This window comes from Phyllostomus discolor, chromosome 2, assembly GCF_004126475.2.
Source record: "Phyllostomus discolor isolate MPI-MPIP mPhyDis1 chromosome 2, mPhyDis1.pri.v3, whole genome shotgun sequence".
Taxonomy (NCBI): Eukaryota; Metazoa; Chordata; class Mammalia; order Chiroptera; family Phyllostomidae; genus Phyllostomus; species Phyllostomus discolor.
Genome location: NC_040904.2, coordinates 165,792,557 through 165,820,196, shown reverse-complemented (window position 1 = coordinate 165,820,196; position 27,640 = coordinate 165,792,557). Strand labels below are relative to the sequence as shown.

At 40.1% G+C, this 27,640-nt stretch overlaps 1 protein-coding gene and 1 non-coding gene across 4 annotated transcripts in view; both read left to right on the top strand.

Annotated features, from left to right (window-relative positions):
- DIP2B (disco interacting protein 2 homolog B) overlaps window positions 1–27,640 on the top strand; it is a 221,688-nt gene that overhangs the window by 181,295 nt on the left and 12,753 nt on the right. For all 3 annotated transcript variants that reach the window (XM_028533424.2, XM_036019034.1, XM_036019035.1), the window contains 12 exons: window positions 200–327; window positions 2,034–2,148; window positions 5,269–5,470; window positions 13,207–13,316; window positions 13,456–13,536; window positions 16,974–17,097; window positions 19,140–19,261; window positions 20,515–20,626; window positions 22,731–22,840; window positions 23,327–23,457; window positions 25,459–25,627; window positions 26,442–26,612. In XM_028533424.2, the coding sequence (XP_028389225.1) occupies window positions 200–327; window positions 2,034–2,148; window positions 5,269–5,470; window positions 13,207–13,316; window positions 13,456–13,536; window positions 16,974–17,097; window positions 19,140–19,261; window positions 20,515–20,626; window positions 22,731–22,840; window positions 23,327–23,457; window positions 25,459–25,627; window positions 26,442–26,612 (1,575 nt within the window). The remainder of the gene's footprint in view (window positions 1–199; window positions 328–2,033; window positions 2,149–5,268; window positions 5,471–13,206; window positions 13,317–13,455; window positions 13,537–16,973; window positions 17,098–19,139; window positions 19,262–20,514; window positions 20,627–22,730; window positions 22,841–23,326; window positions 23,458–25,458; window positions 25,628–26,441; window positions 26,613–27,640) is intronic.
- On the top strand, window positions 12,136–12,242 carry LOC114514192. The gene has a single exon (XR_003685930.1). It is a non-coding gene; the product is annotated as a U6 spliceosomal RNA (small nuclear RNA).

Genomic DNA, 27,640 nt, shown 5'->3' with positions numbered 1-27,640 from the left:
TCCCATTAATTAGAAAAGGCCACTGATTTTTTTCCCACTGATTTCCAAGATGCTGAGATGTGAAACACTTTCTTAGGACCCATACAGTATGGTATTGTTTTCTTAAATTTTTCCTGAGATTTATTTCAAGACAGGAAGTAAAATGTCTGTTTTGCTATTTAAATTATGAAAATCAAGGTAAATCCCTGTTATTTTTCAGGGCAGCTTGGTGTTTGTGGTTGGAAAAATGGATGGGCTACTGATGGTTAGTGGTCGGAGACATAATGCTGATGACATTGTTGCTACTGGACTGGCTGTCGAGTCAATAAAGACTGTTTACAGAGGAAGGTGAGTAGTGCACAGTTCGAATATTAATATATAAGTAGAATCTACTGGGTGATTTGAGTTGTATTCTGTAGATTCTCTTTCAAGTGATTAGGTTAGTTTTGGTAAAGCATAGCAGAAACCAGGCTTTGAATATTTGTCTTTAAATGTCTGATTCTTAGGCTGTAATTGAGAGACATAAGACAATGATACCCTGTATTTCACCTTTTAATTATTATAATATTTGTTGAGTCCTGAGGAGAGTCCTAAGGTGTTGAACTTGCTACATTCATTCAGTACAGTAGTCCCACGCAGTCTAATTAGGTAGATGTTACTCTGTAGGAGTATTACATCCAAAAATTGTTTCTCTTATTCATCTCTTACTAAATTATTATATCATTTTAGCACAGACACTTAGTACATAAGTGCTAATTTCAAATTCCATGGATGAAGTTAATTAGATATTTTTTTTCTTCTCTTAATTCAAGAAAAGATACTTGGTTCATACTTGAGTAATTAATGTCCTATTTGGTAGTTTATAATCATGAATATATGTTTTTAAAGCAATCTTGGTTTCCCTTTAGCTTTTGAAGAAGAAAAATAAATTAAATCAATAGAGAACCAGTCCCTGAAATGTGTAGTTTTTTGTCATGGTGTAGCTTCCCATGAGCTGTAAACTCGACGGGCACTGGACTTTTCTGTCTTTGGCCCCAGATGTATCCCCAGCACTCAGCACAGCACCTGGCACACAGTAGGTGTTCAATAAATATGTGTGGGTGAAAGGAAGGAAGAGGCATGGTCATGCATGCAGGTATATTCAGCTCTGCAATGAATTTTTTGTGCATTCATTCAACACATATTTATTGGGTGCCAACTGTATGCCACTATTGTAGGTGCTCAGGACGTGGTATTGAACAAAACAAACCTTATGAAGCTCACATTCCCATTAGGGGTTACAGACAGTAACCACAGAGGGAAGTAGATAACATATAATAGAATGACAAATGCTATGCGGAAAAAAACACAGAGGGGAGGGAGTGTGCTTCCCAGTCTAGAAACGCATTGCTAGTAAGGGGACATTTGAGCGGAGACCTCACTCAAAACATCCCGTGCCCCTTGGCCTACCAGGTCCTCTGTGACTGCCCTGGCCTGGCTCTGACCTCTCCCCACCACTCTCTGCTTCACCACTCTGCTCCAGGCACACTGGCCTTCTTGCTGTTCCTCAAACCTGCCAAGCTCGTTCCTACCTCAGAACCTTTTCGCTTTCTGTTCCTTCTGCCCGGAAACCTCTTCCTCCAGATCTTCGCGTGGCTCACGTCCTCACTTCATTCAGGTCTCTGCTCCACTGTCCGCTCGTCAGGGCGGTGCTTCCCCAGCCACCTGCCTTCATAGTACACACCGCTCCACCCCCTCACCCTCCCGTAGTTTTCTCCCAGTGTACATTACGTGACATTATTTTATATTTATTTGTTTGTCCTGTCTCTTGACATGCAAACCCCACAAAGATAGGGCCTTTGTCTTTTTTATCACTGAGTCCCAACATTCACAACAGTGGTGCTTAATACATGTGGTTCGAGTCCTTGTTTTGATAGTAATGATTGTACATTTTCTTTTCTATAATCATTCTTGGCTAGTGTGGTGGGGTTGTCTCTTCTCTGTATTCCGACTGAGCAAAGCACATAGGACCGGTTGTGAAGGGAGTCCTGATGTGTTTGATCTGTCTCTCTTAGAATTGCTGTGTTTTCTGTGTCTGTATTTTATGATGAGCGCATTGTGGTGGTTGCGGAACAAAGACCCGACGCTACTGAGGAGGACAGTTTCCAGTGGATGAGCCGTGTGCTGCAGGTGAGCACACCTTGCGTCTTTGCCAGGGCCGGTGGCTTTGTTGTCAGAGATGGCAGCAACCACTGCTTAGTATTCTCTTGATGGACTAGTTATACCACCTTATTTTTTTCTCTTGCCAATCACTACTTAAATATTCTGGGTACTATTAGCAAAATTAGATAATTGATACCATTTCTCCTTGTGGATACCATTTCTCCATGTAGTATTTTTCTGCTCATGTTGCCAAAAATAATTGTATTACCTTGCCTCAGCAAATTCTTCCACTTTTTTGTCCCTGAGTGATTACAACTTATGAAGGCATTAACTGTCCATATGTGGAACATATCTTTGACAGCACCAGCCCGCTTGTCAACAGCCACGGTCTGACTACACGTTACAAGTAGCGCCTAGAGCGCAAGGGGTCCCAGAAAACAGAGGGCGGTGTTTCTACTCTGCAGGGGTTTTACCGTGGAGTTGGAGACACAAACCACTAGGGGAAGAGAAAGATAGGGGTTCAGTATGAGGGACATATTTCTAGAGGGGCCAGGCCCGAGTGATGAAAGGTGCTTACCTGGTCTTCATGTAGAATCACACTTTGAGTCCCAGCTCCACTCCCCACCACATGCGTGCATTTAGGCATGTTACATCACCTCAGTGAGCTTGTTTCCTAATCTGCACAGTGGGCATAAAATTATTTACATTATAAAGCTATTAGGAGGATTAAATGATAGTAATTAGATAATTAACTGAAATATTTTAGTGCCTGTATTCAGTAAATGATGATGGTGATTATTATATATTAATAGCAAAAATAATCATAACCATAATTACCGATAAGGAGTCTAGAGAGGCCCACTCTATATTAAATAACATTCCTTTTACTCTTTGTCCCCTCGCTCTTCTTTATTTTTCTACTTAGAATTTATCACCATGTGAGTATGTTTATGTTTATTGTTTTCTATATGTACTATTATAAGCCCCATGAAGACCAATACTTTATCTCTTTTGTTCCCCACTCGGCCCCCAGAGCCTGTTAGCTCTGCCAGCACATCTTCATAGTAGGCTCAGAAGATGTGTGTTGGTAGATGGAGGGTCTACAGAAAACATGGACTGTCCTCGCCATAGCAACTGACATGTCATCAGGAGTGTTGCCAACATCTATAGCTTGTCTGCCTGGGGTGTTTGGGTTTATTAACCACCAGCCAGTGGTAATGTTGCAAAAACAGTGCAAGCATGAGACGAGAGATAGGACTAGATGATTTTTAGCTTTCTTCCTGTCCTCAAGGTCTGTGTTTTTCTGCATTATCAGCTGCTATAAGATAGGCTATTTCTAGTGGGTAGTCAGTGCAAAGAAAGAGAATCTACTGAAGGTACACTAGACAGAAAAGACAGTGAAAAAGGTGGGACTGAGTTGATCTCTGACAGGTGGCTAAGACTCAGGCCTGCAAAGAGAATACTTTTTATACTGTTCATATTTTCAAACAAATAAACAAACTGCTATGTCATTCAGAATGAACTCTGGGGCATAATGGTTGAGTCTTATAGTAAATTATGGTTTTTGCCATCACTAGAAAATGAAGTTCCTTAAGATGTATGTTACTCTTCCTTGGAAAACAATGTATAGGAATTAAACACTGTGTTAATTTACTAGTCTGAATTCTTGTAAAAGTCATTTGAGGTCTGACTTGGACATGAAATAAGAGGGCATTATTTTCTCAGTCTCTGTAGCTTCTCAGCTTGGAGCCCTTGGATTCATAGTAGAACAGTAAGGATACCGTGTGTTCTGGTAGGTAGAGCTCAGAGGTTGTTTCATTCCAGGTCTGTGTATAAGAAACTAAATACCTAACTCAGCACATTATAAGGAAAGTGGTCAGTAGACAACTTAACCAGATGCTGTACTCAGTAGGGAATCCAAGCTACATGTCATTTGCCAACTTTCTGTATACTCTGAGATACCAGAGACTTAGGAACTCTGCTGGACTTGCCATTTCCAGTTGTCTCAGTCGATTAGTAGGATAGCATGAGGAGTATTGATTTTCAGGTTTATTCTCTTGCCCTTTCAAGTTGTGTCAATGAAAGACCTTGTTGGTCTGTCATGAGTGTTGGTGCATTCTCCTTCTAAGGCTGTATCTCCTTTTCAGTAAGACCTGTGAGTAATACAATAGAACCCTCTCAACTGGTACATTTGATTGGTCAGTTAGTTTTAAAGGTTGGTTGAAACAGCCTTCATGTAATCTTCCAATGTCTTCTCCTTAATTTCAAATGCATAAAAGAAACTGCAGAACTGTTACTCTGTGGAGATTTTGAGATCTTGCTCCAAGTGTATGTTGTCAGTTTGGCATGGTTAAACTTACAAAAATTCTCTTTTAAAAATAATTAAAAATGTAAGCATTTGAAAAGGGACTAGAACATATAATCCTTTACCTTTTAGGATTCACTTGCCCATACCTATCAACAGTAGTTTTTTAGGAGCTCATCTTTAATGAGTCTTTCCAAAGCATGACTCTCTTCTGCTGTTTTGCACTCATATTTTATCAGTTGATTTAATGGTTAAATTATGTGAACAATAACAAGAACAACTGGCATAAAAGGTGTAGAAGCAAGCTCGGCTGGCGTTCAGCAGGCACACAGGTGTGTGGCGGGAGCAGAGGCGCGCCCAGCAGGCTGGTGGCCTTCAGTGCTCAGCATGCAGTGGGCCTTGCCCAGATGTTTTGCAGAGGGGATTCCTGCTCACTTGGTGAACCACTTAAGCAGGCGCCCAAGTACAGAGCTTCTGTTTTGTTCATAATAAAAATACTTTTAACTCAGTTTAAGTGACCCATATTGGGTAGCTAATATATTAAAAGAACCAAAAGAAATTTCTTACAAGTATCACTCAAGAGGGACCATATTGAGGCTTGCAAGTCAGTGTTCACCTCTGCCCACTTTGTTTGCATCTTACCCCTTCTGTGGACCTCTACCATCACTGAAAGGATTGGGTACATTTAGACACATGGGATCTTAATAACCTACCAGATTCTAGACCTAGAATAGAATAGATAGAGAAAGAAAAATCCTGGAGCAGAATAATGAATTATGTTAGGATGATGTCAAATGTAGTCAAGTTAATCTCACTGAATACTTTTCTTTCTATTTTTCTAGGCAATCGATAGCATTCATCAAGTGGGGGTTTATTGTCTTGCCCTGGTGCCTGCCAATACATTGCCAAAAACTCCACTAGGAGGGATTCATATATCTCAAACAAAACATCTCTTTCTGGAAGGATCTTTACATCCATGCAATATCCTCATGTGCCCACATACATGTGTGACCAATTTGCCAAAACCCCGGCAAAAGCAACCAGGTAATATGCTGGCTTTGAATATGTAATATTAAAGTTATAAATTCAAGAAGCTGAGTTCTTTCAGCATGATTCTTTCTCTAGAATTAGTCTTTCCAAAGGTAAGTAACCTAAGAATAGTTATCAAGTGACTGAAAGCAGGGAGGGCTGGGACTCTGTAAAATAGGCTTCCCTGAATTTATTATTGGCTCCCTCTTCTGAGTCATTCTTTTTTTCTTTTTTAATTTTTTTAAAGTTATGTTTTATTGATTATGCTATTACAGTCGTCCTGATTTTTCCCCTTTTGTTCCCTCCACCCAGCACCCCCTACTCCCTCAGGCAATCCCTCCCATTGTTCATGTTCATGGGTCATACAGATAAATTCTTTGGCTACTCCATTCCCTGTACTGTACTGTACATCCCCATGGCTATTCTGTAACTACCTATTTGTACTTCTTAATTCCCATACCTCTTCAACCTGGCAACCACCAAAATGCTCTCCATATCCATGATTCTGACTCTGTCCTTGTTTGCTTAATTTGTTTTTTAGATTCATTTGTTGATAGGTATGTATTTTTGCCATTTAATTATTTTGCCATTTTGCCATTTTTTGGTCTCCTTCTTTTTCTTAAATATATAATAATAGTTTGGTGATGATGAACTTCTTTAGTTTTTTCTTACCTGGGAAGCTCTTCACCTGCCCTTTGATTCTAATGGTAGCTTTGCTGGGTAAAGCAGTCTTGGCTGTAGCTCCCTGCTTTTCATCCTCACTTTGAATGTCTCTCACCAATCCCTTCTAGCCTGACAATTTTATAGGAATTCCCCTCTATGTAACTAACTTCTTTTCTCTTGCTGCTTTTAAGATTCTCTCTTTATTTTTAACCTTTGGCATTTTAATTATGCTGTGTCTTGGAGTGGGCCTCTTTTCAATCCATCTTGTTTGGGACTCCTGTGTTTCCTGGACTTGCATATCTATTCCCTTCACCAAATCAGGAAAGTTTTCTTTCATTATTTTTTTGAAATAAATACTCAATTTCTTGCTTTTTCTCTTCTTGTGGCATCCCTATGATGTGAATGTTGGATCTCTTGAAGTTGTCCCAGAGGCTGTTTATACTATCTTCATTTTTCTTGGATTTTTTTTTCTGTTCTTGTTTTTCTGATGTTTGTTTTTTACTTCCTTTTGTTCCAAATCATTGATTTGATTCTCAGCTTTATCCACTCTGCTGTTGATTCCCTGTAAATTGTTCTTTTAATTAGTGTATCTTTCATTTCTGACTGGATCTTTTTTATGATGCTGAAGTCCTCACTAAGTTCCTTTAGCATCCTTCTAAGCAATGTTTTGGACTCTGCATGCAATAGATTGCTTATCTCCATTTCATTTAGTTCTTTTTCCAGAATTTTGATCTGTTCTTTCATTTGGGCCACCTTTCTTTGTCTCCTTATTTTGGCAGCCTCCCTGTGTTTGTTTCTATGTATTAAGTAGAGCCGCTTTGACTCCATGTCTTGGTAGTGTGGCCTAACATAGTAGGTGTTCTTAGGGTCCAGTGGCACAGCCTTCCCTATCACACAAGCTGGGTACTCAGGATGCGCTCTTTGTGTAGGCAGAGTACATCCTCCTCCTGTAGTTGAGCCTTGGTTGGTGTTGTCAGGTCAGTGGAAGGTATTTACCCAGGCCAGTCAGCTGCAAGGACTGGCTGTCACCACTGACCACCAACCTCCAACCTCCGTGGAGGATCAGCTATGCAGAGGCAGGGTGAAGGTGCTTCAGTGTGGTCTGTAGCTGTCCACTGGGTGTGCTGTCCTTGGGGTTTCCCAGGTGGCGCAGGCCAAAGTCAGCCCCACCTTTGCTTTGCCCGGGGCCCCTCTTCCTGAGCTGTAAAGCAATCTGAGATGGCTGCTACTTGTGCTGGGACTGGGGATTCCCAGGCAAAGCCAATTTGTGAATCTTGGCTAGTTGCTGTTAGTGCCAGGCCTAGGGCTCACTGAGGCTGGCTGTTGCTTATTTTAGAGGATTTAGGAAGTTGTGAAGCATGAGCCAAGACTAGTCCTTCATATGGAAAAGCAGCTTACGTGGGCCCGTAAGTTGGGTGGGTGGAGTCTCAGATGTGGCACCAGCTTGCCAGCTCAGTCTGAATGGATGTATTTTCTTTAATTCCATGATCGTTAGACATCCATTCAACTCTGTTTTAACAGTTCTGAGTGATGGTTGTCCTATATTTTAGTTGTAATTGTGATGTGGTGGAGCAGAGGCAAGCCGTGTCTGCCTGTGTTGCCATCTTGACCAGGAGTCTGCTAAGTAATTCCTGGTACTCTTCTTCCATTTTTTCTGAATGTATGATCTGGAGTCAAGATGATCAGAATCCCATTTGGGAAAGTGAAATATAGTGAGTCCTCTAAGGGAAGGTTCTGATAATAAGAATAGCTAATATTTATTGAGTGCCTACTAAAAGCCACATATTAGCTAATTTGTAAGTTCTACAGATGTGATCCTGAAATTTTGCCCATAGCAGTGTAAAGTAAAGTTCAGGAAAGTTAAGAATTGTGCTCAAAGTCATGCAGCTAGCCATTGGCAGAGATGAGAGTCACAGTAGTTGTGACTCTCAAGTCCACACTCTGAATCACTAAGTTATACTGCCTTTCTGTAGGGACTCTCTTACCTCGAGTCCCTTGCATTCCTTTTTAGCTTTAGAGGTCTGATTTGGGCCTGTAACACTTCTGAGGGGAAAGATACTTGATTCAGAAATTTGCTAGGTTATAAGCACATATCTGTATCAGTCATGGTAGTTTCTAACCACTTTTTCAGTGATTAAATTTAACACTTTATTTCAAATAAAAATCTTAATTTTATTAAAAAAAGAAATTTGTTGGATTGTAAGCAGAATAAATAGCATGTTTGGCATTTGCCATATTCCTATGACTTCAAGATGCAAATAAGAGTATGTGAGTTGCCATATGGAAAAGAAAAACAAATAGTCAGTTTTACCCTTCTGCCTAATATGTTAGCAGTCCTAGGGTATAGCACTGAATAAGGAGGCAGGCTAAAGGCAGGAGTAATTGATTGATGGTCAGTCGTGTTAAACTATCAGTTCAACCCAACATGAAACCATTACGTTTTATCAATGTTTTTTTCAATTAATTGAGAAGTTAATGAGAGGCTCCTGGTTTCCTGTATGCCCCACATGAGAGTCAGCGTCTGGCCTTTTCAGATCCTGCTGCCGCCACACACACACCGTGTACATCAGCACCTCGGCCTGCAACTGTGTTGGGAAGAGGAGATAAAAATGGGAAGGTTAGGAAGGGAAAGGGAAGCATGGCATTTAATTATAGTTCTGTAAGATAGCTTTTACTGAGGAGTAAACACGAATGTACGATAATAAAATATAGGTAAGCCTCTGACTCTCTAAGATACTTTTATCGGGAAGTTAAAATGTTAATAATATACTCTGCAGTAGTTACTACTTCAGTGGTCTGGTGGCTAAGATCGTATCACAGCTGTTTATCTAGACGTTATTGTCAGCTCACCAGCTAACCTTATCTTAGTAATAGCGTGTGTAGAGCTAAAGTGTATGTGATATTTATCAGTTTCTGCTAGTGGAAATAAGAGTGTATGGAGCCTAATATTCTAAAGGAACAGTGAAAATCAAGAGGTCTCTATGTTACTAATTAAGAATGTATAAAGAGAAATATCTTCATTTTACCTACCTAAGTATCTGACAGATATATAAAACACAAAATCCTTCTCCATCTCAAATCCTGTTACCACTGAAGTCCTACATTTATTTGTCATATGATCCTATAAAGTCGTTTTTAAATAGCATTTAATCTAGGATTCCTTTAACAAAACTTTCATGTCATAGTACATGCTTAAAAGATGCTACTTAGAGACATAGTAGGTGCTTTGCTTTTGCTAGCCAGATTTCATCCAATTTTATTAAGTGATAAAACCTGTTTAAAAGATTTATTCCTAAGCCCACATAGGCATGTAACATCCACCTGTCAGATGAAAGAAAGCATAAGGCTTGGGTCCTGTGTTCTGCAGTCTGTTGTGGTTACCTGCTAAGATCTCAGTGGGGTAGACATATGGGTCAGACCAGAGCAGCTTGAAAATCATAACGTGGAGATGATGTGAGGATTGCATGACAGGTTGAGCTTTAAGTAGAATACAGAAAGTAGAGATGGGTAGGCGTGAGTTTAAAAAAAAACAAAAGGGACAGAGGGAAAGGAAGGTGGGAAAAGTGTTAAGTCAGTCAAGGGGGAAAAAAGTCTCATTGAGATACCTATTGGAGCTATTGTCGAAAGAATGGGAATGTGTTAGGACTGATTCTGGCTTCAAGTTTCAGACAAATATAACAGCAAGATAAACAAGAGACAATTTATCAATTTCTCAGGTAAAAGAAAGGCAGATTGAGGCAGTCCAGGACTAGGATGGCAGCCCTTCAGTCATGGTTCTGATTTCCTACCTTTTTGCCCTCGCATTGTATCAGCCAACTGTTGTTATAGATATGCTGCACACCAAATAAGTCTAAAGCTTGGGGCTTAAAATAAGAAGCATTTATTTTTCACTTATGGGATGTGGATTTAGGGATTTAGCTGGGATCAGCCGGACTTTGGCTTGGCTCCAGGCTGTAGGCTGGGTTAGAATCGTTCCCTGTGTCTCATCATGGGACCAGCAACTACCTGGGCTGTATTTTTCTCAAAGCAGATGGCAAAATCAAGACACCAAGCCAAACCACACAAGCATATATAAAGCTTCTGTTTCTGTCATGCCTTCTAACATTTCATTGTCCCAAATAAGTCAGTGGCACAGATAGGTATACTCCTCCTGTGTACTCACAGCAAGGACAGGGAGGAAAGGAAGAATTATAGGAAAAATAATACAGTCGCCCGGACTGGTGTGGCTCAGTGGGTTGAGCACCATCAGTTCACAGGTTCCCTTCCCAGTCAGGGCAGGGCACGTGCCTGGGTTGCGGGCTAGGTCCCCGGTTGGGGGCATGAGAGAGGCAACCAATTGATGTTTCTCTTTCACATCAGTGTTTCTCTCCCTCTCTTTTCCTTCCCTTCCCTGTATCGAAAAATAAATAAATAAAAACTTTAATTAAAAAAGAAAGAAAATAATACACTCTGTCACAACCGTCTGTAGGCCTCTTGATCTGCAGCCATCACTCCAGCTAGCAGGTGGGAGAAAAAGGCAAACAAGGGAACACCCTCCCCCTTTAAACAATTAATTATGCAATTAAACATTAAACAATAATATATGCAATTTTCTAAAAATTGCATATATTATTTCTCTTTCATAGTATTATCCATGCTGAAGACTATAGTCTTTATCTCAGGCATTTGTTAGCTACAAACTGGGGTTCTGTTTCTTAGGAAGAGGAGAAGAGATACTGGGGCTGGTGACTGGTGGTCTTTGCCACAGGGGATGCACAGAGTTTCATGGAGAATAGGTGTGTTTCCAGGTGCAGCAAAGTGTCAGCAAGTGGCCACCTAGTGTCACTGCTTTTGGTTATTTTTCACGCTTTGTGACCCATCGACCCAGAAATGTACATAGAAGGACCTGAGGAAGTCGCTGCTAAATTATTTTTGTTGTTTTAAACTACTCTGGAAAATTCTCTTTTTAAAATGTGACAGTTTTATTATTTTACATTGTGAATTCAGGATTGGGCAACTTAGTCAAATACAGAGTCTCGCCTGTATAAAAGCCTCTCCAACATGATATATCTATAACTTACTATGCAGTTTCTTAGAAAGGAATTTTGCATATTACACTTAAAATTGCAGTAAGGCACTTTGTAAACTAAAAGTTAGTTCAGCAGTCATTGTTGAGGTACTTTACCCTTTTTGAATTTTTATTTGATTTAAAAAATTTTTAATGTTTTATTTTGAAATAATTTCACACAAAAAGTTGCTAAATAGTGCAAAGAATTCCCTTTGTCCCCTTTACCCAGCTTCCCCAAATGTTTAAAAGTGATTTATGATTCAAGTGAGTTTCTTTCAGATGCTTCAATATATTCAAGACCCAACAGCTTTTGGCAATAAAAGATATTTAATATTAATTTAAACATAGCATCAAAATTACTCAGAACTCAGCTTTCAATAAGTATTGTTATCTTCTTGGTTTGAGTTGGTAGAGTATTAATCTTTCTTTTTTAAAGATTTTATTTACTTATTTTTATAAAGAGGGGAAGGGAGAAAGAGGGAGAAAAACATCAATGAGTGGTTGCCTTTCGCACGCCCCCCACTGGGGGACCTGGCCCAAGACCCAGAAATGTGCCATGACTGGGAATTGAACCAGTGGCCTTTCGGTTCAGAGGCCGGCACTCAGTCCACTGAGCCACACCAGACAGGGCAGTAGAATCTTAATCTTTATGTGACCACCAAGAAGGTCGTACAGAATATCACTTTTTTTCTTAAGAAAGGGAGAGTTCTTCCTTTTTATTTTGAAATGTCAGACCTTTGGAAAAGTTGAAAGAATAGCATAATGAACACCCATATACTTTCTCCTGGATTCATCAGTTGTTAACTTTTTTTTCTGAACTCTTTGAAAGTAGATTGAAGACATCGTGACACTTCACCCCTAAGTATTTTAGCAATACTGAAATACTATATCTCCAAAGAATAAAAAACATTCTCTTAAAATTTTTCTAATCAAACACAATATTATTAGCCTGTTAAGAAATTTAACCTTAATGCTGGCTTCAGCAGCACATATACTAAAATTGGAACCATACAGAGAAGATTAGCATGGCCCCTGTGCAAAGGTGACATGCAAATTCGTGAAGTGTTCCATATTTTTCCATGTGAAAAGACACACGGACAAAGACAAGTGGGGGAGGCCTGCAGTGGGCAGGTTGCTGGGAGAATTGAATGTGGATGATCGGGGAGGGGAGGGTTGGAGAGAGTAATGGGGGGAAAGTGAGGACAGCTGCAACTAAACAACAATTAATAAAAAGAAAAAAATGCTATGTAGAACTTAAATTGCCATTAATTTACAATAAATTAAAACTGGTTCATTCAGAGTTTGAAGAAATAAATACAGGAAAATAAAATTGGCTGATATTTCTTCTCTTTTTGTTTCATTAAAAAAAGAAATTTAACCTTAATATAATGCTTTCATCTAATAGTACACAGGCCATCTTCATAACTGTCCACTTGTTTGTTATAGATTATTTTTTCAAAAGTTAGTGTCCAGTCAAGATCATGATTTCCATTTGGCTGACATGTCCTTTAATTTAGAAGCTCCCAGCCTTATTTTGTCTTCAAGACATGGATGTTTTTGAAGAGTCTAGACCAGTTGTCTTATAGAATGTCCTACAACCTGGATGTCATTATTCACTGTTAATGAAGCACTTCTCACATTTTTGATGAGCTCACTCCCAGTCATCGTAGAAAGCAGATTTCTTCTTGGACCACTGTTAAGTTCACTTTCAGGGTTGTATTATGATTGGAGCAGATGTAACCAATCTCCTCACAGTGAAAACTTCCCTATACCCGAGCCACAGGAACCCACCTGCTGCCCTCCACCTCCCATTTTCTATCTTTCCTGTGGTCCTACTTGGTTTTTGTATTTATATGTGTATGTGCTTATTGGATGCCTTTCCCCACTAGAATTCAAATGCTTTGTCTTGTTTACCCCCATGTTCCTGGTGCCTAGAAGAATGCTCAACCCATTTCAACCAGTTTTGGTCAGTCTGAAAATGCTTTCAGGCATATAGCTTGAATTTCCATCTCCAGAGAGTTGAATTTGCCTTTACTTACAGGTGTAGGCCCTGCTTCTGTGATGGTTGGGAACCTGGTTGCTGGAAAGCGGATAGCACAAGCTGCAGGAAGGGATCTCGGGCAAATTGAAGAGAATGATTTGGTAAGGAAGGTAAGTGTTCCAGAAGTGTTGATCTTTACAAACAAGTCAAGGACAGAACTTAAAACTTCATGTAACAGATGGAAGATGTGTTATCCAACTTTTTAAAAGTTGCCAACCCTGATTCTTTCTTTCTGCTTTGTGACTTTAGCACCAGTTTCTGGCAGAGATATTACAGTGGCGAGCCCAGGCAACTCCTGACCATGTACTTTTCATGCTGTTAAATGCGAAGGTATGAAAAATGCAGTCGTATATCAAATCAACTGAATGTTGTGGGAGTATCTTAGACACTCTTGATCTCTTTCTCTCATCAGAATTTCTGTTGCCACCTCTGAAAGGAATCACTGCTTTCTCATTGTTTTGACACATGAGGATAAATTGGGCAATTATTCAAGGTTGAAATGAGACCTCCTGCACTGCTACTTAATACTGTCTCTTCTTATGTTACCATCAAGTCATCTTTATTTAGTTCCATTAGGAATGGTGGCGCCAGCAATGCAATTACATAGGTCTACAGATGGATAGAATTAATTATGTCATGTAATTTTTTACCTAGTTTGACTTAATTCTTTGTTTTCTACCAGGAAGAAAGTGGCTTTGGATTAACCTTTCTTTTATTTATTTGTTTATTTTTTTTTTATTTTAGAGAGGAGAATGAGTAAAGAGAGAGAGGGAAACACCAATTTGTTGTTCCACTCATTTATACATTCATTGGTTGATTCTTGCATGTGCCCTGACCAGGGATCAAACCCACAACCTTGGCATATCGGGACAATGCTCTAACCAACTGAGCTACTGCGTCAGGGATAGATCAACAGTTTAAAACCCGGAGTTATTGTTGGCACACACTTAAATGATTTATTGCTAATAGATAAAAAGCAAATTGAAAATTATTTAAGAGTGCACTTAACTATCGCTTTCTAATCATGGTTTACCAGAACATCATCTTTTTTAAGTTAGGCATTCTGTGGGAGTCTGCCAAGATCTGTTTGTTTTAGTGGCCAAGTCAGAGGCTAAAAGTACTATGACCGTGGCATGTAACAGTATTTCCCACCCATGGGGCGTCTGCCCCGCCCCAAGATTCTGATATATTTTACACACACACACTTTTTTGAGAATTTATGTCAGTGATAGAACTCAATGAGAAAAATATGCTGTGAAAAGTCATTAAAAACCTTAAGAATCACTGCTACATAGTGCGAACCTTGAGATATCTTTGCTCCACCTTCACATGTCGTTGGCTTCTCTTCAAGCCTGTGATTCGTTTGGACCCCCCCATTTCAGTAAATGCCAGTCCAGCGCACTTTGCATTCCACTTGCAAGCCTAGCTACAGTTAAAGTTACGGCCCTGTGAAACCTGTAGCCCAGATATTTGTTAGTGAGTATAAGTTTAAATTGGTTCCTTGGTTAGAGAAGTAATAATATACATGGATGGCTAAAGGACACGTAGTTCATTTATTTTTCTCATGTTCTAACATTTTACTCTGGATTCGGCCAGTCTGTCAGAAAGTTTAGTAACCATACAGTGTTGTTCCCTCATGCCTAGAATTTTGTTTTTTACTTATCATGGACCAAAAAGAAGAATGTAAGAAATGATCTTATGAATTTAACCCAACTTTTGCCAAGATGTTTATTTCAGTGTTAAAACCCTAATGTCCAACAGATCGACAATTAACTAAATAAATTATGGTATATAAACATGATGAAATACTACATAGCAACTCAAAAACAATATTATTAAAGAAAAATTTGATGACCCAGAAAATATTCATAATGTGTAAATAGAAAAAAATTGGATGTAAACTTTAATACTAATTGACTATTTATTGAAGACCCCATTCTGGGTGCTTTATATTTCATAGTTCATTTCGAGGTTGAGGAAACTGGGCAGAGAGACATAAAATAACTTGCCTCAGGTCACAGGTTGGTAAGTAGAAGGGCAGGGAATCAGCTCTTTCGGTCAAACGCAAATTGTCTTCAGAGCCCACATTCTTAACTGAGGCGCTACTCCGCCTCGAGAAGATAGCATGATAGGATACTGCTTTTAAATGTTGCTTGTGAATTTATATATAATAGATAGTTATTTTTTGAAAAATAGGAAAATATACACTTAAATATCAATAGTGGCTACATCTTGTATATTTATATTTTCCAAATTTTCTATATGGAACATGTTCTATTTTATATCACTGAAATTAAAAACCTATTTTTAAAAGAAACTGTTCAGTAAAACTTTTTTCATCATGAGATTTTTTAGATAAACAGTTACAGTGATTAAGACCATGTGGTATTGGCACAATGATGACCAGTTTGGCGTTATCCACTGCAGTTGAAGATGAGCATAAACAGTGACCCAGCATTTCCATCTCTAGGTCCATAGCTGGCCAAAACTTGTGTATTTATGCACCAGGGTATTGTACAAGAATGAAGTCTGTCAACAGTAGGATGGATGGAAAACTGGTTGTGTGTTCATACAGTTAAATGTACAGCAACAAAAATGAGTGAACTCCATCAAGGCACTGTAGCCTAGAAGTCTCTTAAGATAATATTGAGAGAAAGAAGAAAAGCACAAAAGTATAAACAGTACCATTCCCTTTATATAAAATTCAAAATTTCATGAGTGATTTATTAACAGCAAATAACATAAAAAAGGCAAGCTCGTGGTTGCCTGTGGAGGGAAGAGAAGGCTGGCCTGGGGGTGGCTCATGGGGGTGCTTTTGAGTTGTTGGCAGTGGCCTTTTTTCATGTTATGCTTGTTCTTACACAGATGCTTGCTTTACAGTTTTTTAAATTAAGCTGTACATTTATATTTTATGCACTTTCCCATTTGTAAAAAATTTTTACAAGGGAAATGGGATTTAAAAAGCCCAGCTCAACCCTAGCTGGGTTGCTCAGTTGACTTAAGCATCTTCCCAATACACCAAGGTTGCAGGTTCAATCCCCAGTCAGAGCACATACAAGAATAAACCAATGATTACATAAATAAGTGGAACAACAAATCGATGTCTGTCTTTCTGTCTCTCTCCACCCCCCACTCAGTCCCAGCCTCCCTCCCTCTTCCTCTCTCTCTCTCTCTCAAATCAATTAAAAAAAAAAACAACAGCTCATTGAAACTTGAATTGATGATAAGGGATTTATGAAGACCCATAGGAGAAATTATTCTCAGGATCAGGAATAGTTGGCCATTTTCTAATCTGTTAGTCTTTATTAATAGCAGATTATCAGTAATTATTACTGTTTTATTTACATCTTTGCTGTCAGAGCCAAATATGTGCTTAATGCCCAGCAAAGGCATATGACCACGTGACCAGCATTTATTTGTCGTGACCTCACTCCTGCTCTCATCCTACTTTTATTTCCTTTATTTTCCCTTTATTCTTATTTCCTCATTTAAATTTTTTTAAAATCCCTGTGTATTTTGAAAGCTATTTTAATTAAGAATATAAGTACATATGTTTAATTTAAATTAATGTTTCTATTCCCTAAGTAGCTTTGAAAAAAGGAATACCACATGTGTCTTTTGGCAGTAAGGGAATTTTCACTGGAATTGATAACTAGCTAAAAATAATCTACTAAGGGACAAGCCTTTCAGGTATTGCATAATGTCAAATTGTCTACAGTTGTTTCTACTTTACTTTCTTAATGGGCTCTACTTCCTGCTTTTTAAAGGGCACTACAGTGTGCACAGCAAGCTGCCTTCAGCTTCATAAGCGAGCAGAAAGGATTGCATCCATTCTTGGTGATAAGGGACATCTAAATGCAGGCGACAACGTGGTGTTGCTCTATCCACCTGGTAAGTGCTGAGTTGGTAGACTGGACTTAAGCTCCATTACTATACTACACACTGTAAGAGGACAGGAACTCAGGGTCACCATGTATGACCATGTAGGCTGTGCACCTCCCAGCGCCAGAAGGACCCTGCACATAGGCTAAGGTGCGAAGCAAGCCTCACCCCTGGAGTTGTGCAGCATGATGGCTCATCTGGGACCTGGTCTGTTGTATTCACCTTGTATCTCCATTACCTAAGCATAGTGCCTAGCCTATGGTAAATATCAAATAAATGAAGACTTCCTAACTTTTGAGATGCTTTGTTTCCAGGAGTGTTCAAGAATGAGACCATTTTACCCAGTTTACAAAAGAAAGTTGTCCGTGAACTCTTTTGACTATAAAATTCTTCATATGATTGATGTGTGGTATTCCTTGATTATTACTTCTTTCATCTTCAATACTCTAATTTAATTCAACAACCTTATCTTCACAGTAAGAGGGACTCGGAATTATTTGATGACAGTTGATGTAAATATTCAGAAGTTTAGGTGAAATATTTATTTGAATTGTTCCTGTCTTTATTCTTCTGCCACCTAACCCACTCAGATATCCAGCCTTCTTTGGTCTTTCATACTCCTTATTTCACTTTGCTCTGTGATTACTATGTTATTTTATTTACACTGATACTAAGATTTCTTAGGCCCTGGCTGGTGTGGCTTGGTTGGTTGGAGTGCCATCCCATATACCAAAGGTTGTGGGTTTGATTGCCAGTTGACGTTTCTCCCTCTCGCTCTCTTTCTGTTTTTCTTTCTCTCTCCCCCAGCCCTTTCCTCTCTCTTTAAAAGCAATGAAAAAAATAATATCCTCAGATGAGGATTTTTTTTTTTAAACTTTTCTTAGAAGGTCATCTGGTAAAGGAATCCCTCCTATGGTGTTCCTGTGATACTATCTTTTGTCTACCAGTGTATGACATGGTGACGGAGCACTTCCTTAGGAGGCCACCCACCAAGTCCCAGTTATGCCGTCTTCTTCATATTGAGACACACCTTGCCTCCCTAAAACTTGTACCCACTGATGGAGCTTCATGTTAGAAGTTGAATCACTTTTCACATATGAGGGGGGACCTCTAGTAGTACAGGCTTTCCTCCCTGTTGAATGTTCTAGGAACCCACCTGTGTCGCTGTAATAGCTGGCGTTGTTGCGAGAAGCTTCATTTCAATTTGACTTTGGTGAATTTTTTTGAAGGTTTGTTCAACACATTTGCCCATTTCACGATGGGTGATTTATAAGCATACCTGCCCACACTGTGCTGAGTGTTAAGCAGTTTTTGATGAAAAACAACATGACCCTCAAACCCCTCCCTCCCTGTTCACATGATCTTGCCCCCAAGTGACTTTTTTTTTTTTGTTTCCCTGGATGAAAAAAAGTCCTCAAAAGAAAATGTTTTGCCACTGTGGAAGAGGCAAAACAAAAAATGGCAGATGCACTAACAGGCATCAAAACTAGTTCTAAAACTGTGTTGAGCAGTGGAAAAAACATCTTTATAGATGTAGTGCATCAAATGAAAAGTGCTGTGAAGGACACTGAAGTTTAAATGTGTAAGAATTAATGCACAATATTTCATAAGTAAATTTTGGGGTTTTTTGGTCCCCCGCCCCCAGTGTTCTTCTAGGTATTTAGAGAAAGCTCAGGTGTTCCTAATCTGCCCTTTCCCCATTATTTTATTTACCAAGTTTAATATCCCTAATTTCCACAGTTAGTTTTCCTAAGTGACATCAAAAAATGCTTTAAAAATACCTTCTTCTGGTATCTTTCAAGGATTTTCTTCACTTTTGACTTCCTTCCTTCTTGCTGATTTTTGGCTTCTCTCTGTTTTTTTTTTAAGTTGTTTTATATGCTTCCTCCTTTCCCTTCTATTCTTTCTTAATTTTAAAAATTTCTTCTGCTAGTGTCTCTGTTAAATTATGGTCTAAATAGCCCATTTGGCACATAATTTAATAAACTGGTTTGGGAAGACCTGTGTTTTAGTTTTGCAGTGCTGGGCAGCTAAGCGATTCTGTCTTGCAGGCATCGAGTTAATTGCTGCATTCTATGGCTGCCTGTACGCGGGGTGCATACCTGTGACTGTCCGACCTCCTCACACTCAGAACCTTACTGCCACATTGCCCACTGTTCGCATGATTGTTGATGTAAGTACCACGCATATCTTGTCCTCATTGCGTTAAATCCAGATTCAGACAACAATGGATACTTACTAATTTTTCCGGTCCTGTTGAGTCCGAAAGTCAAATCTGTCTCCTGAAAACTGCCTGTTTTTCCTTAATCTGACCAAAGTGACTAGCATTATTTGGTGAAGGAATATTGGGAAGTGGTTATTGCTGAGATACAGAATTGTGTACATTTATTATGACCATTAAAGAGTCGAAGCTATCATGATAATTCTCCATAAACTTGTTTTCCCCCTTTTTAAAAAAATGTTATAATATTTTTTCTGTACAATAACCAAGGTAGTTTTATATGCCAAACTGAATTCTTCCCAGTGTCAGGTCACTTTTATTTTGGTTAATTTTATAAATTCAGTATACATACTATTTAGTATAGTATTAAAAAGTGTCCAAATCTTGCTCTGGAAGTGACAGTTTGTATAGGACATGAGAATTGAGGAAAATAAAATAAATCTCTTTATGTTAATAAATCCATTATCCTAGTGTCCTTTAAAGTAAAGAGTCACAGAATTCCAATTTATGTAACATTTATTTCTCTGAGAACTGCTGCTCTGTCAGCAACTGGAGCCTAGAGCATAAAACCATGTTCACCATAGCTGATTTTATTACAAAGTCCAATTTAGCAAAATGCCCTTGTCACGCTCTGGCAAGGTGGGCCAGAGCAGCAGGGAGGGAAGTTTCAGTGACAGAGTTTGGGGGGGGAGGGGTTAGGCTTTTTGCGTTTCTGAGAGTGGGTGAGCAGGAAAGCTTAGTTTCTGTGAAAGCACAGAGTTCCTCACATTCAGGATATATTCTAGGTCTATTTACTAGCCATTCACTAAACTGTTGCAAACATTAGTTCCTTCAGAGATGATCATCTGACTCTTCTCATTTCCTGAGCACTACACAATTCTTGTTTTTACTTTATTTTGGGTTTCATGAAACCAAAAGATTGTAGGGTCCATACTGAGATTAAAGCTGTGGGATATTTGAGAATCCCTGTTGTAAAGAAAGCTTGTGTCATGAACAGTTCCATCGTTCTGAGGCGATTAAATGTTACACATTACCAGAAGGACAAATGTAAGAGGAACCACTGACCCCCATTGTCCTGTGTGTGTCCTTTGAAAAACTAATACCGCCCTGTCCAGTGTGGTGTGTGAGTTTCTTTTAGCAGCAGCCTCTGGTGCTACGTGGGAGCTAATCCTCCTGGTGCTTATTTCTGTTCATTTGTTTTCTAGGTCAGCAAAGCCGCCTGCATTCTCACCACGCAGATGCTAATGAGGTTACTGAAGTCCCGAGAGGCTGCAGCAGCTGTGGATGTGAAAACCTGGCCAACCATCATTGACACAGGTGAAGGGGAGATTTCTCCAGAGTTGAAGGAACAACAGCATTTACTCCCTGAAAGCTCCTAAATTCTTATACCAAAAATGTTTATATAGCTGTTGTGTCACAACATATGCCCTCTGCCAAGACAGAGGCAAAACTGAATACCCGGTCAGCTTGCATTACCAAAAGGCCAGATACTGCAGCAGCGAGATCCAAAGAAGCAGATCACAATATGCGAAGGACTCTAGAAACAAAAAATGTCTTGCTGTTACTCTTGGCATCATGAAATGATGGTTAGATTTTTATACTGGATATGACCATGTACATGCAGGGCCATGTGAAATACTGAGACCTGGTAGTCTATATCTAGATGTGATACAGTAGAAACAACACTAGACTAGGAGTCAGAATACCTGGTTCTAGTTTGAGCTTTAGTACTTAACCTCGTCTGAGATTAGCCCTTTCTGAAGCACTACCTACCCTTACCTGACTCACGTGTATACTGTGAATATCCAATACAATATGATTTGAATCATAAAGTTCTTTGGAAACTATAAAGTTTGCATGAATTTTGGATGGTGTTTCTACTAAAGAAGGGAGTAAGACACAAGGCTACCTGGAGAATGGTGCAGGGGAGAGTGTGAGTTATGGAGTCAGGCAGATGGGGTTTAAATCCTAATACTCTGTTCTTCTCTGAATATGCCCACTAACAGGCAAAACTGTCTGTAATAGGGGTTGTAATAACTACTTTATGGTGTTAATATTAAAATGACACAATATTAAAATATTAAAATTAAAGCATCTCACACATAGGGTTCACCTCATGAACATTTAAATGCAGGGAAGGACATGTATTTGTGATTATTGTGTGCCAGGTGTTGAACTAGATTTTTTTTTGCATTTGTTACTTAAGGACGTAAGTCATTTATAGTAAACAGCACAAATGGATTGTGTTGGTGTTAATGATGCAGATAGATCTGCTCTGGCTATTGGACTCATTCACATTTCAGGAAGACCTGAAATATGGGCAGTGATACAGACAGACACTGGGAAGGTTTCTTTAGGCACATGAATTACCCTACCCCACACAAAGGTGGGTTGAAGGTGATAGAGAAAGCCTTTGGTTTGACCAGAGGTGAGTGCACCCAATAATACAGAAATATAAAAGTCAGAGTCAGAATTGTTTCTTGATCCAGAAAGCCAAAGGAGCCATCGAAAAGGCGTGGTTGGAGCCAGAGATATCCTTGATGCCCTTGATTTTGACATATTTATAAAACAAATTTGGAGGGAAAGGAAGAAGTATGTAAATAAAATTATCATTCTTAAAAATCTGCTAGGGCCCTAACTGGTGTGGCTGAGTGGATTGAGTGCCAGCCTGTGAATCAAAGGGTCACTGGTTAGATTCCCAGTCAGGGCGCATGCCTGGATTGTGGGTGAGCTCCCCAGTGGGGACCACATGAGAGTCAACCACACATTGATGTTTCTCTCCCTCTCTTTCTCCCTCTCTTTCCCTCTCTCTAAAAATAAATAAATAAACCCTTTTTAAAGAACCTCCTATGTTAACTTGGAGAAAACATCTTTTAAAGCAGTCCAAGGTTAATATAACACATTCCAAACTGTAACTAATGAATTTTAACTTGAAACCAGCATGATAATAATAAGCTTTTTAAGCATTTAGTCAGTTGTTTTCAGATTGCTTTGTGTGAATTAACGTCCCAACAATTCTACGAGGGAGGATTATTATTACCATCTTAGAGATAAGGAAACAGATGCAAAGAGGTTAAATAACTTCAAGGTCACATCACTGAAAAATGGCAGAGGTGGGATTTGAACATCAGCAGTCTGCTTCCTTAGTTTTCAACTACTATGTTATGATGCCTTTCATTAATCTAGTAAATACATATGTCTGATACAGACTTGTTCATATTGTCTAGCAGTATCCTTAACTCCAACCCATGTCTAGGAGTGACATATGTAAGCTGCTTGGTTAAATATGAGAAGCCTAAACTTTAGCAAATCCCAGAAGCTAAATTTGGCCATAGCAAGGCCACAGAAAACCAATTAAAGAGCAATGATTTTCATGTTCCAGCATATCTGATTGACATCAGATTTTTTCTTTTCCTTGCAGATGATTTACCCAGGAAGAGGCTGCCTCAGCTGTATAAACCACCCACTCCTGAGATGTTGGCGTATCTTGATTTTAGTGTCTCTACAACAGGCATGCTTACAGGAGTGAAGGTAGAGTAGTCTGGGTGTATTTACTCACTCACTGGATGTTGGTAAAATGCCAGGCCTGCAAAAATAGAGATGACCACTGCCCCAGGGACTTCAGATGTAGAGGCCAGCTGGTTGTACCAGAGACCAGTAGGCGGAGGATCAAGGGTCCCTGCTATATTTAAATAAAAACATCAGCTCTTCCGGAATAAGTTATCCCAAGGAATTTGTGTTATGCCGTGTTCTGAACCTAGCATGGAAGCTAACAGATAATAAGAGTTAACAGAGAGTATAGAATTACAGATTCATATTTTATAAAACTCAGTATTGACTAATGAACAGAAATTAGTTACCTTAAGTTAGACTTAGATTAAGCTTTTTGAACCAATGAAAACTATACATCATTTTGAAGTGTTTGAGGCACTTGAAGCTTCACAAAACTATCGTTGGAGCTGTTTTTCTGCCTGCAGGACGCCTGTTTCATCCTGTTCCGTGTTCCTTACTTTCCAGATGTCCCACTCTGCAGTCAATGCTCTCTGCAGAGCCATCAAGCTCCAGTGCGAGTTGTATTCTTCTCGGCAGATCGCCATCTGCCTTGACCCCTACTGTGGACTTGGCTTTGCACTCTGGTGTCTCTGCAGGTAAGAATGGAAAAAGCAAAGGTGGGGATGTCTGTGGGAGCTCAGACCAACTCATCCTTCCCTTCACTCCTTTAATTTGGGAGTTTCAATAAAATGCTGATTTTTTCTCCAGAATTTCTGCATCTAATGTACCTCTGATATTAGTTTAGTTGTATTTGTATTCCCTTTTTTTTCTTTGCTATAGTTTTTTGCCTCATACAAAAGATCGGTGATCTTATTACCTGCTCCTCTGCTCCATCCTGTAATCCTCATTTTAGTAGTAGAGCCAAGTAGAGAGAATACGTGGATAAAATATGTCATGCTTTGACAGCCAGAACGCACCCCCTAGTCTTGACAGGAAGGAGTATAAAGGGGTGGGATGACAGCATGTTGCTGGAAAGTAGCATGTCTGCCCTGGCCAGATTGTTTCTTGTGGGAAAGCAAGCATATTGCCACTCCTTCCACTCTCCACCCAGAGAACCTAGTCTCCGACCTACATTTTCACCTCCTGCGTGTACATCTCCATGAATCCTTCACAGACATACGCAACTCACCATCCCTTTCTATGTCCCCATCTTTGTTGGGATGGGGTCATTCACTTTGGGGCCCAGACGAGGAACTTGGGCATTACCATCAACCTGTGTATCTTTATGTCTCACATCCAGCCAAATGTCTTGTCCTTTGGCTCAGCTGTTCCTAAATTTGTCTACACAGGGGAATCACCTAGGGGTCAAAAAATCATGATGGGCTTTTCCTGGACTTACTAAGATCTGCAAAGGTGGAGACCACAATTCCATTATTTTTTATTATTTTTTATTTCTTTAATCAACATAAATTAAAATTTAATTAATTACACACTCAGGGTATTCCCCTGAAGTGGGTTTAATTAACAAATAACTAGGTTTGATAATATTAGGTGTGTGTCTCTGTACCTGTGAGAATGGCCAGTGTTTTTTAAATACAGGATTCTTGGTCTCCTGGTGATTCTGATCTATACTCAGGTTGAGGCAGCTGAGTATTCATGGCTGTAGGCTATATGTATGAAATGTGACTCTGCCATTCCTTCCCTTTTTTAAAAAAGATTTTATTTATTTATTTTTAGACACAGGGGAAGGGAGGGAGAAAGAGAGGGAGAGAAACATCAGTGTGTGGTTGCCTCTCACATGCCCCGCTGCTAGGGACCTGGCCCTTATTCCAGGCATGTGCCCTGACCCTTTGGTTTGCAGCCCACGCTCAACCCACTGAGCCACACCAGCCAGGGCCATTCATTCCTTTGTATCCCGGCTGCACTGTTGGGATTCCAGCCCTCACCATCTCTCACCTGGACTATTACAGTTTCTCCTAAGTGTTTCTCAACCTTCAGTGAGTGTCTTGTGTCTCCAGTCCCTCCTCCATATTTCTAGTTTTGTCCCAAAGTAAAGCTTCAGTGCCTGCCCGCTGGGTGAAGTCTAAATCTTTCATATGATAGTTAAGCCCTTTCACAGTTTGACCTCAGCCCTTTTGGCCTCACTTCTCACCACTCCCCCATACATCCTGTGCTCTAGTATTTCACACTGGGATACTATTTCTGTCAACCTCAAACACACCATGGAATTTATACCTCTGTGCATTTGCATGTGCTGTTCCTCTGCCTGGAATATTCTCATCACCATCCTCCCTTCCTCCAGCCCCTGTCAAAATCCTGCTCGTTCTTCAGGCTTCAGCTCTAGTGTCACCTACACATGAAAACACCCCCAGCCTGGCCTTTCCCAATCTGAATGACTTGCTGTTTATTCTGTGATCTTGATGTCCTTTATTCCCATCTCAGTTACTATGCGTACGTACCACAGCCTGCTTTATTTTATAGTTGTTGTGTCTTGTGAGTTGCATATGAACAAGGCGGATTCTTAGACCTTTATATCTAATGTGACCTTATGCTGTCCTTCCTGCTCAGTAAATATTTGTTCAGTTGATGGTGTTCCCAAACATCAAGATACCTAAGGAGGATTTGATAATGTCAGCTCTTGTCTTTTTTCATTGCAGTGTCTATTCAGGTCACCAGTCCATCTTAATTCCTCCTATGGAGTTAGAAAACAACCTTTTCCTCTGGCTTTCCACTGTCAACCAGTACAAAATAAGGGATACATTCTGCTCCTATTCAGTAATGGAACTCTGCACCAAAGGGCTTGGAAACCAAGTGGAGGTGCTAAAGGTAAGAAGCCGCTGCAACAAGTAGCCAGTCCTGAGAAGTTTTGAAGAAACGGGCCAGGTGTGATCCTAAGGAGGGGTTGATAGATGTATCTGCTTGGCCTCTTCTAGGCAGTCAAGCAGGTGTTTTGTAAACCTCAGGAAGTTTATCTCTTCCACTTTCTAATTTACTGCACTCTTTCAGAGTTTAATATGAGTCTTAATTTGTGGAGAAGAAGGTGAAACTGGTTGGGAGGCTGAATGGGAATGACTTTCTATAAAGATGAAAAGGAACTGTTACCTCCAGCAGGATTTTTCCCAGTAGAGTTTGCAACCTCAGCATGTTAGAGATTGGGGACCGCCCAGATACAAAGGGGCAGCTCATGCATGTGTGTCTCCAGTGACCACGTGGCTGACTGCCATATAGAGGGTCAGAAAACACTGACCTTTCTTTAATAGAGAAATGTGGCCTTAAGAAGGAAAGGAAGAGACAAGAGATACGATCTCCAGGGTGATAGATTTCTTTTCCTCTTAGTCCCATCTCTCCAATTTGAAATAGGGAGAAATATACGGTACAGAAATGGGGAGGGATAAAAATGGATTGCCGAGGGACCTAAGTTTTTAGAGAAAAGAAATAGAGAATGAGCACATTTACCAGTGGGGACGACCTTAGTGGAATGCCTTGGGACTTTCGGAAAACTTGTGTCTTTTCTGGGTGTCAGAGGTGAGAATACACAGTTCCTTGGCTTTTCCTGAGCAAAGAGACAGAGCAGTGGCCCTGCCTGTCCAGTTCTTTTATGGCCCTGCTAACTTCAGCTCACATGCACCGTGTCTTACAGACCAGAGGAATCAACCTCTCCTGCATCCGGACGTGTGTGGTGGTGGCCGAGGAACGGCCCCGAATCGCCCTGCAGCAATCCTTTTCCAAACTCTTTAAAGACATCGGTCTGTCTCCTCGGGCTGTCAGCACCACTTTTGGCTCAAGAGTCAATGTAGCAATATGTTTACAGGTGACTGTCTTGAACTCGTACTTAGGAACAAATGGAAGGGGAATGTGTGGTGCCCCGGAACAGAGGCCTGGGAGACACACTGCCAGGCATAAGCCCCAGTTCCACTTAATTGCTATGGGATTTCGGGCTTGTTATTTGGGCTCCGCTGTGCCTGATTTTGCTCATCTCTAAGATGAAGATAATAGCACCATCTTACACACGGTGGTTCTGTAGAGTCACTGACTCACTAGGTGCTACAGGCTTGGAGGTTTTTCTGGCATTTGAGCATCCTTGTAAATGTTTCCTCTTAGTAGTAGCTTTATGGTCCATAACAATGACCAGTGGAGATTTCTTTGTCCTATTTGAATTTTATTTTTATCTCACCTGCTTTTCTGTGTCCTCACATTTTATTGGTTCTTTGCAAAGGAAGCACAAATGAGCCCATATTCTTTTCTCCAGCCAGATGGCAACTCTGCTATGTTGTTCCTGGTGGGTAAATAACAGAGAACTGAGTCTGAGATTTTATGGAGCTTGGAGACTGAACGGAGAGTATAGACATGGACAAGAGCGAGAGTGAAAGAAGGTGGCATGTGTGGGTGGGTCCTTTCAGGTCCTCTGTGACCACGGTCAAGTGACTTTTAAGGAGCATCGCGATGCTTCAACCTTGGACCCAGTTGTGGACCCCTTGTTGTCAGCTTGGGCCAGTGTTAATTTTGAAAACCCCATGGATGCCGACCTGCCTTGTCCTTGCTTTGAGTCCAGGGAGTAGTCCCCTCCTCAGCCTGGTAAGCTTGTAGTGTTTCACTAGCCTCGGTGAGAAGGCTCCTGGCCCACCCTCCTGAGGGAGGAAAAGAGGAACGTGAGGATAAAGCCAGGCCACAAGTCTCTCTTAGGTGTTGACTGTGCCCTGCCTCACCTGGTTGAAGAGAGGGTGAGCTTTCACAGTAGAGTTTGCACTTTTCGTGTATGCAGCTAACTTATCTATTTCTTGATTTGAAAATATGAAATATGGAAATACAGTCATTTAAATTTTTAAATAAACAATGCAT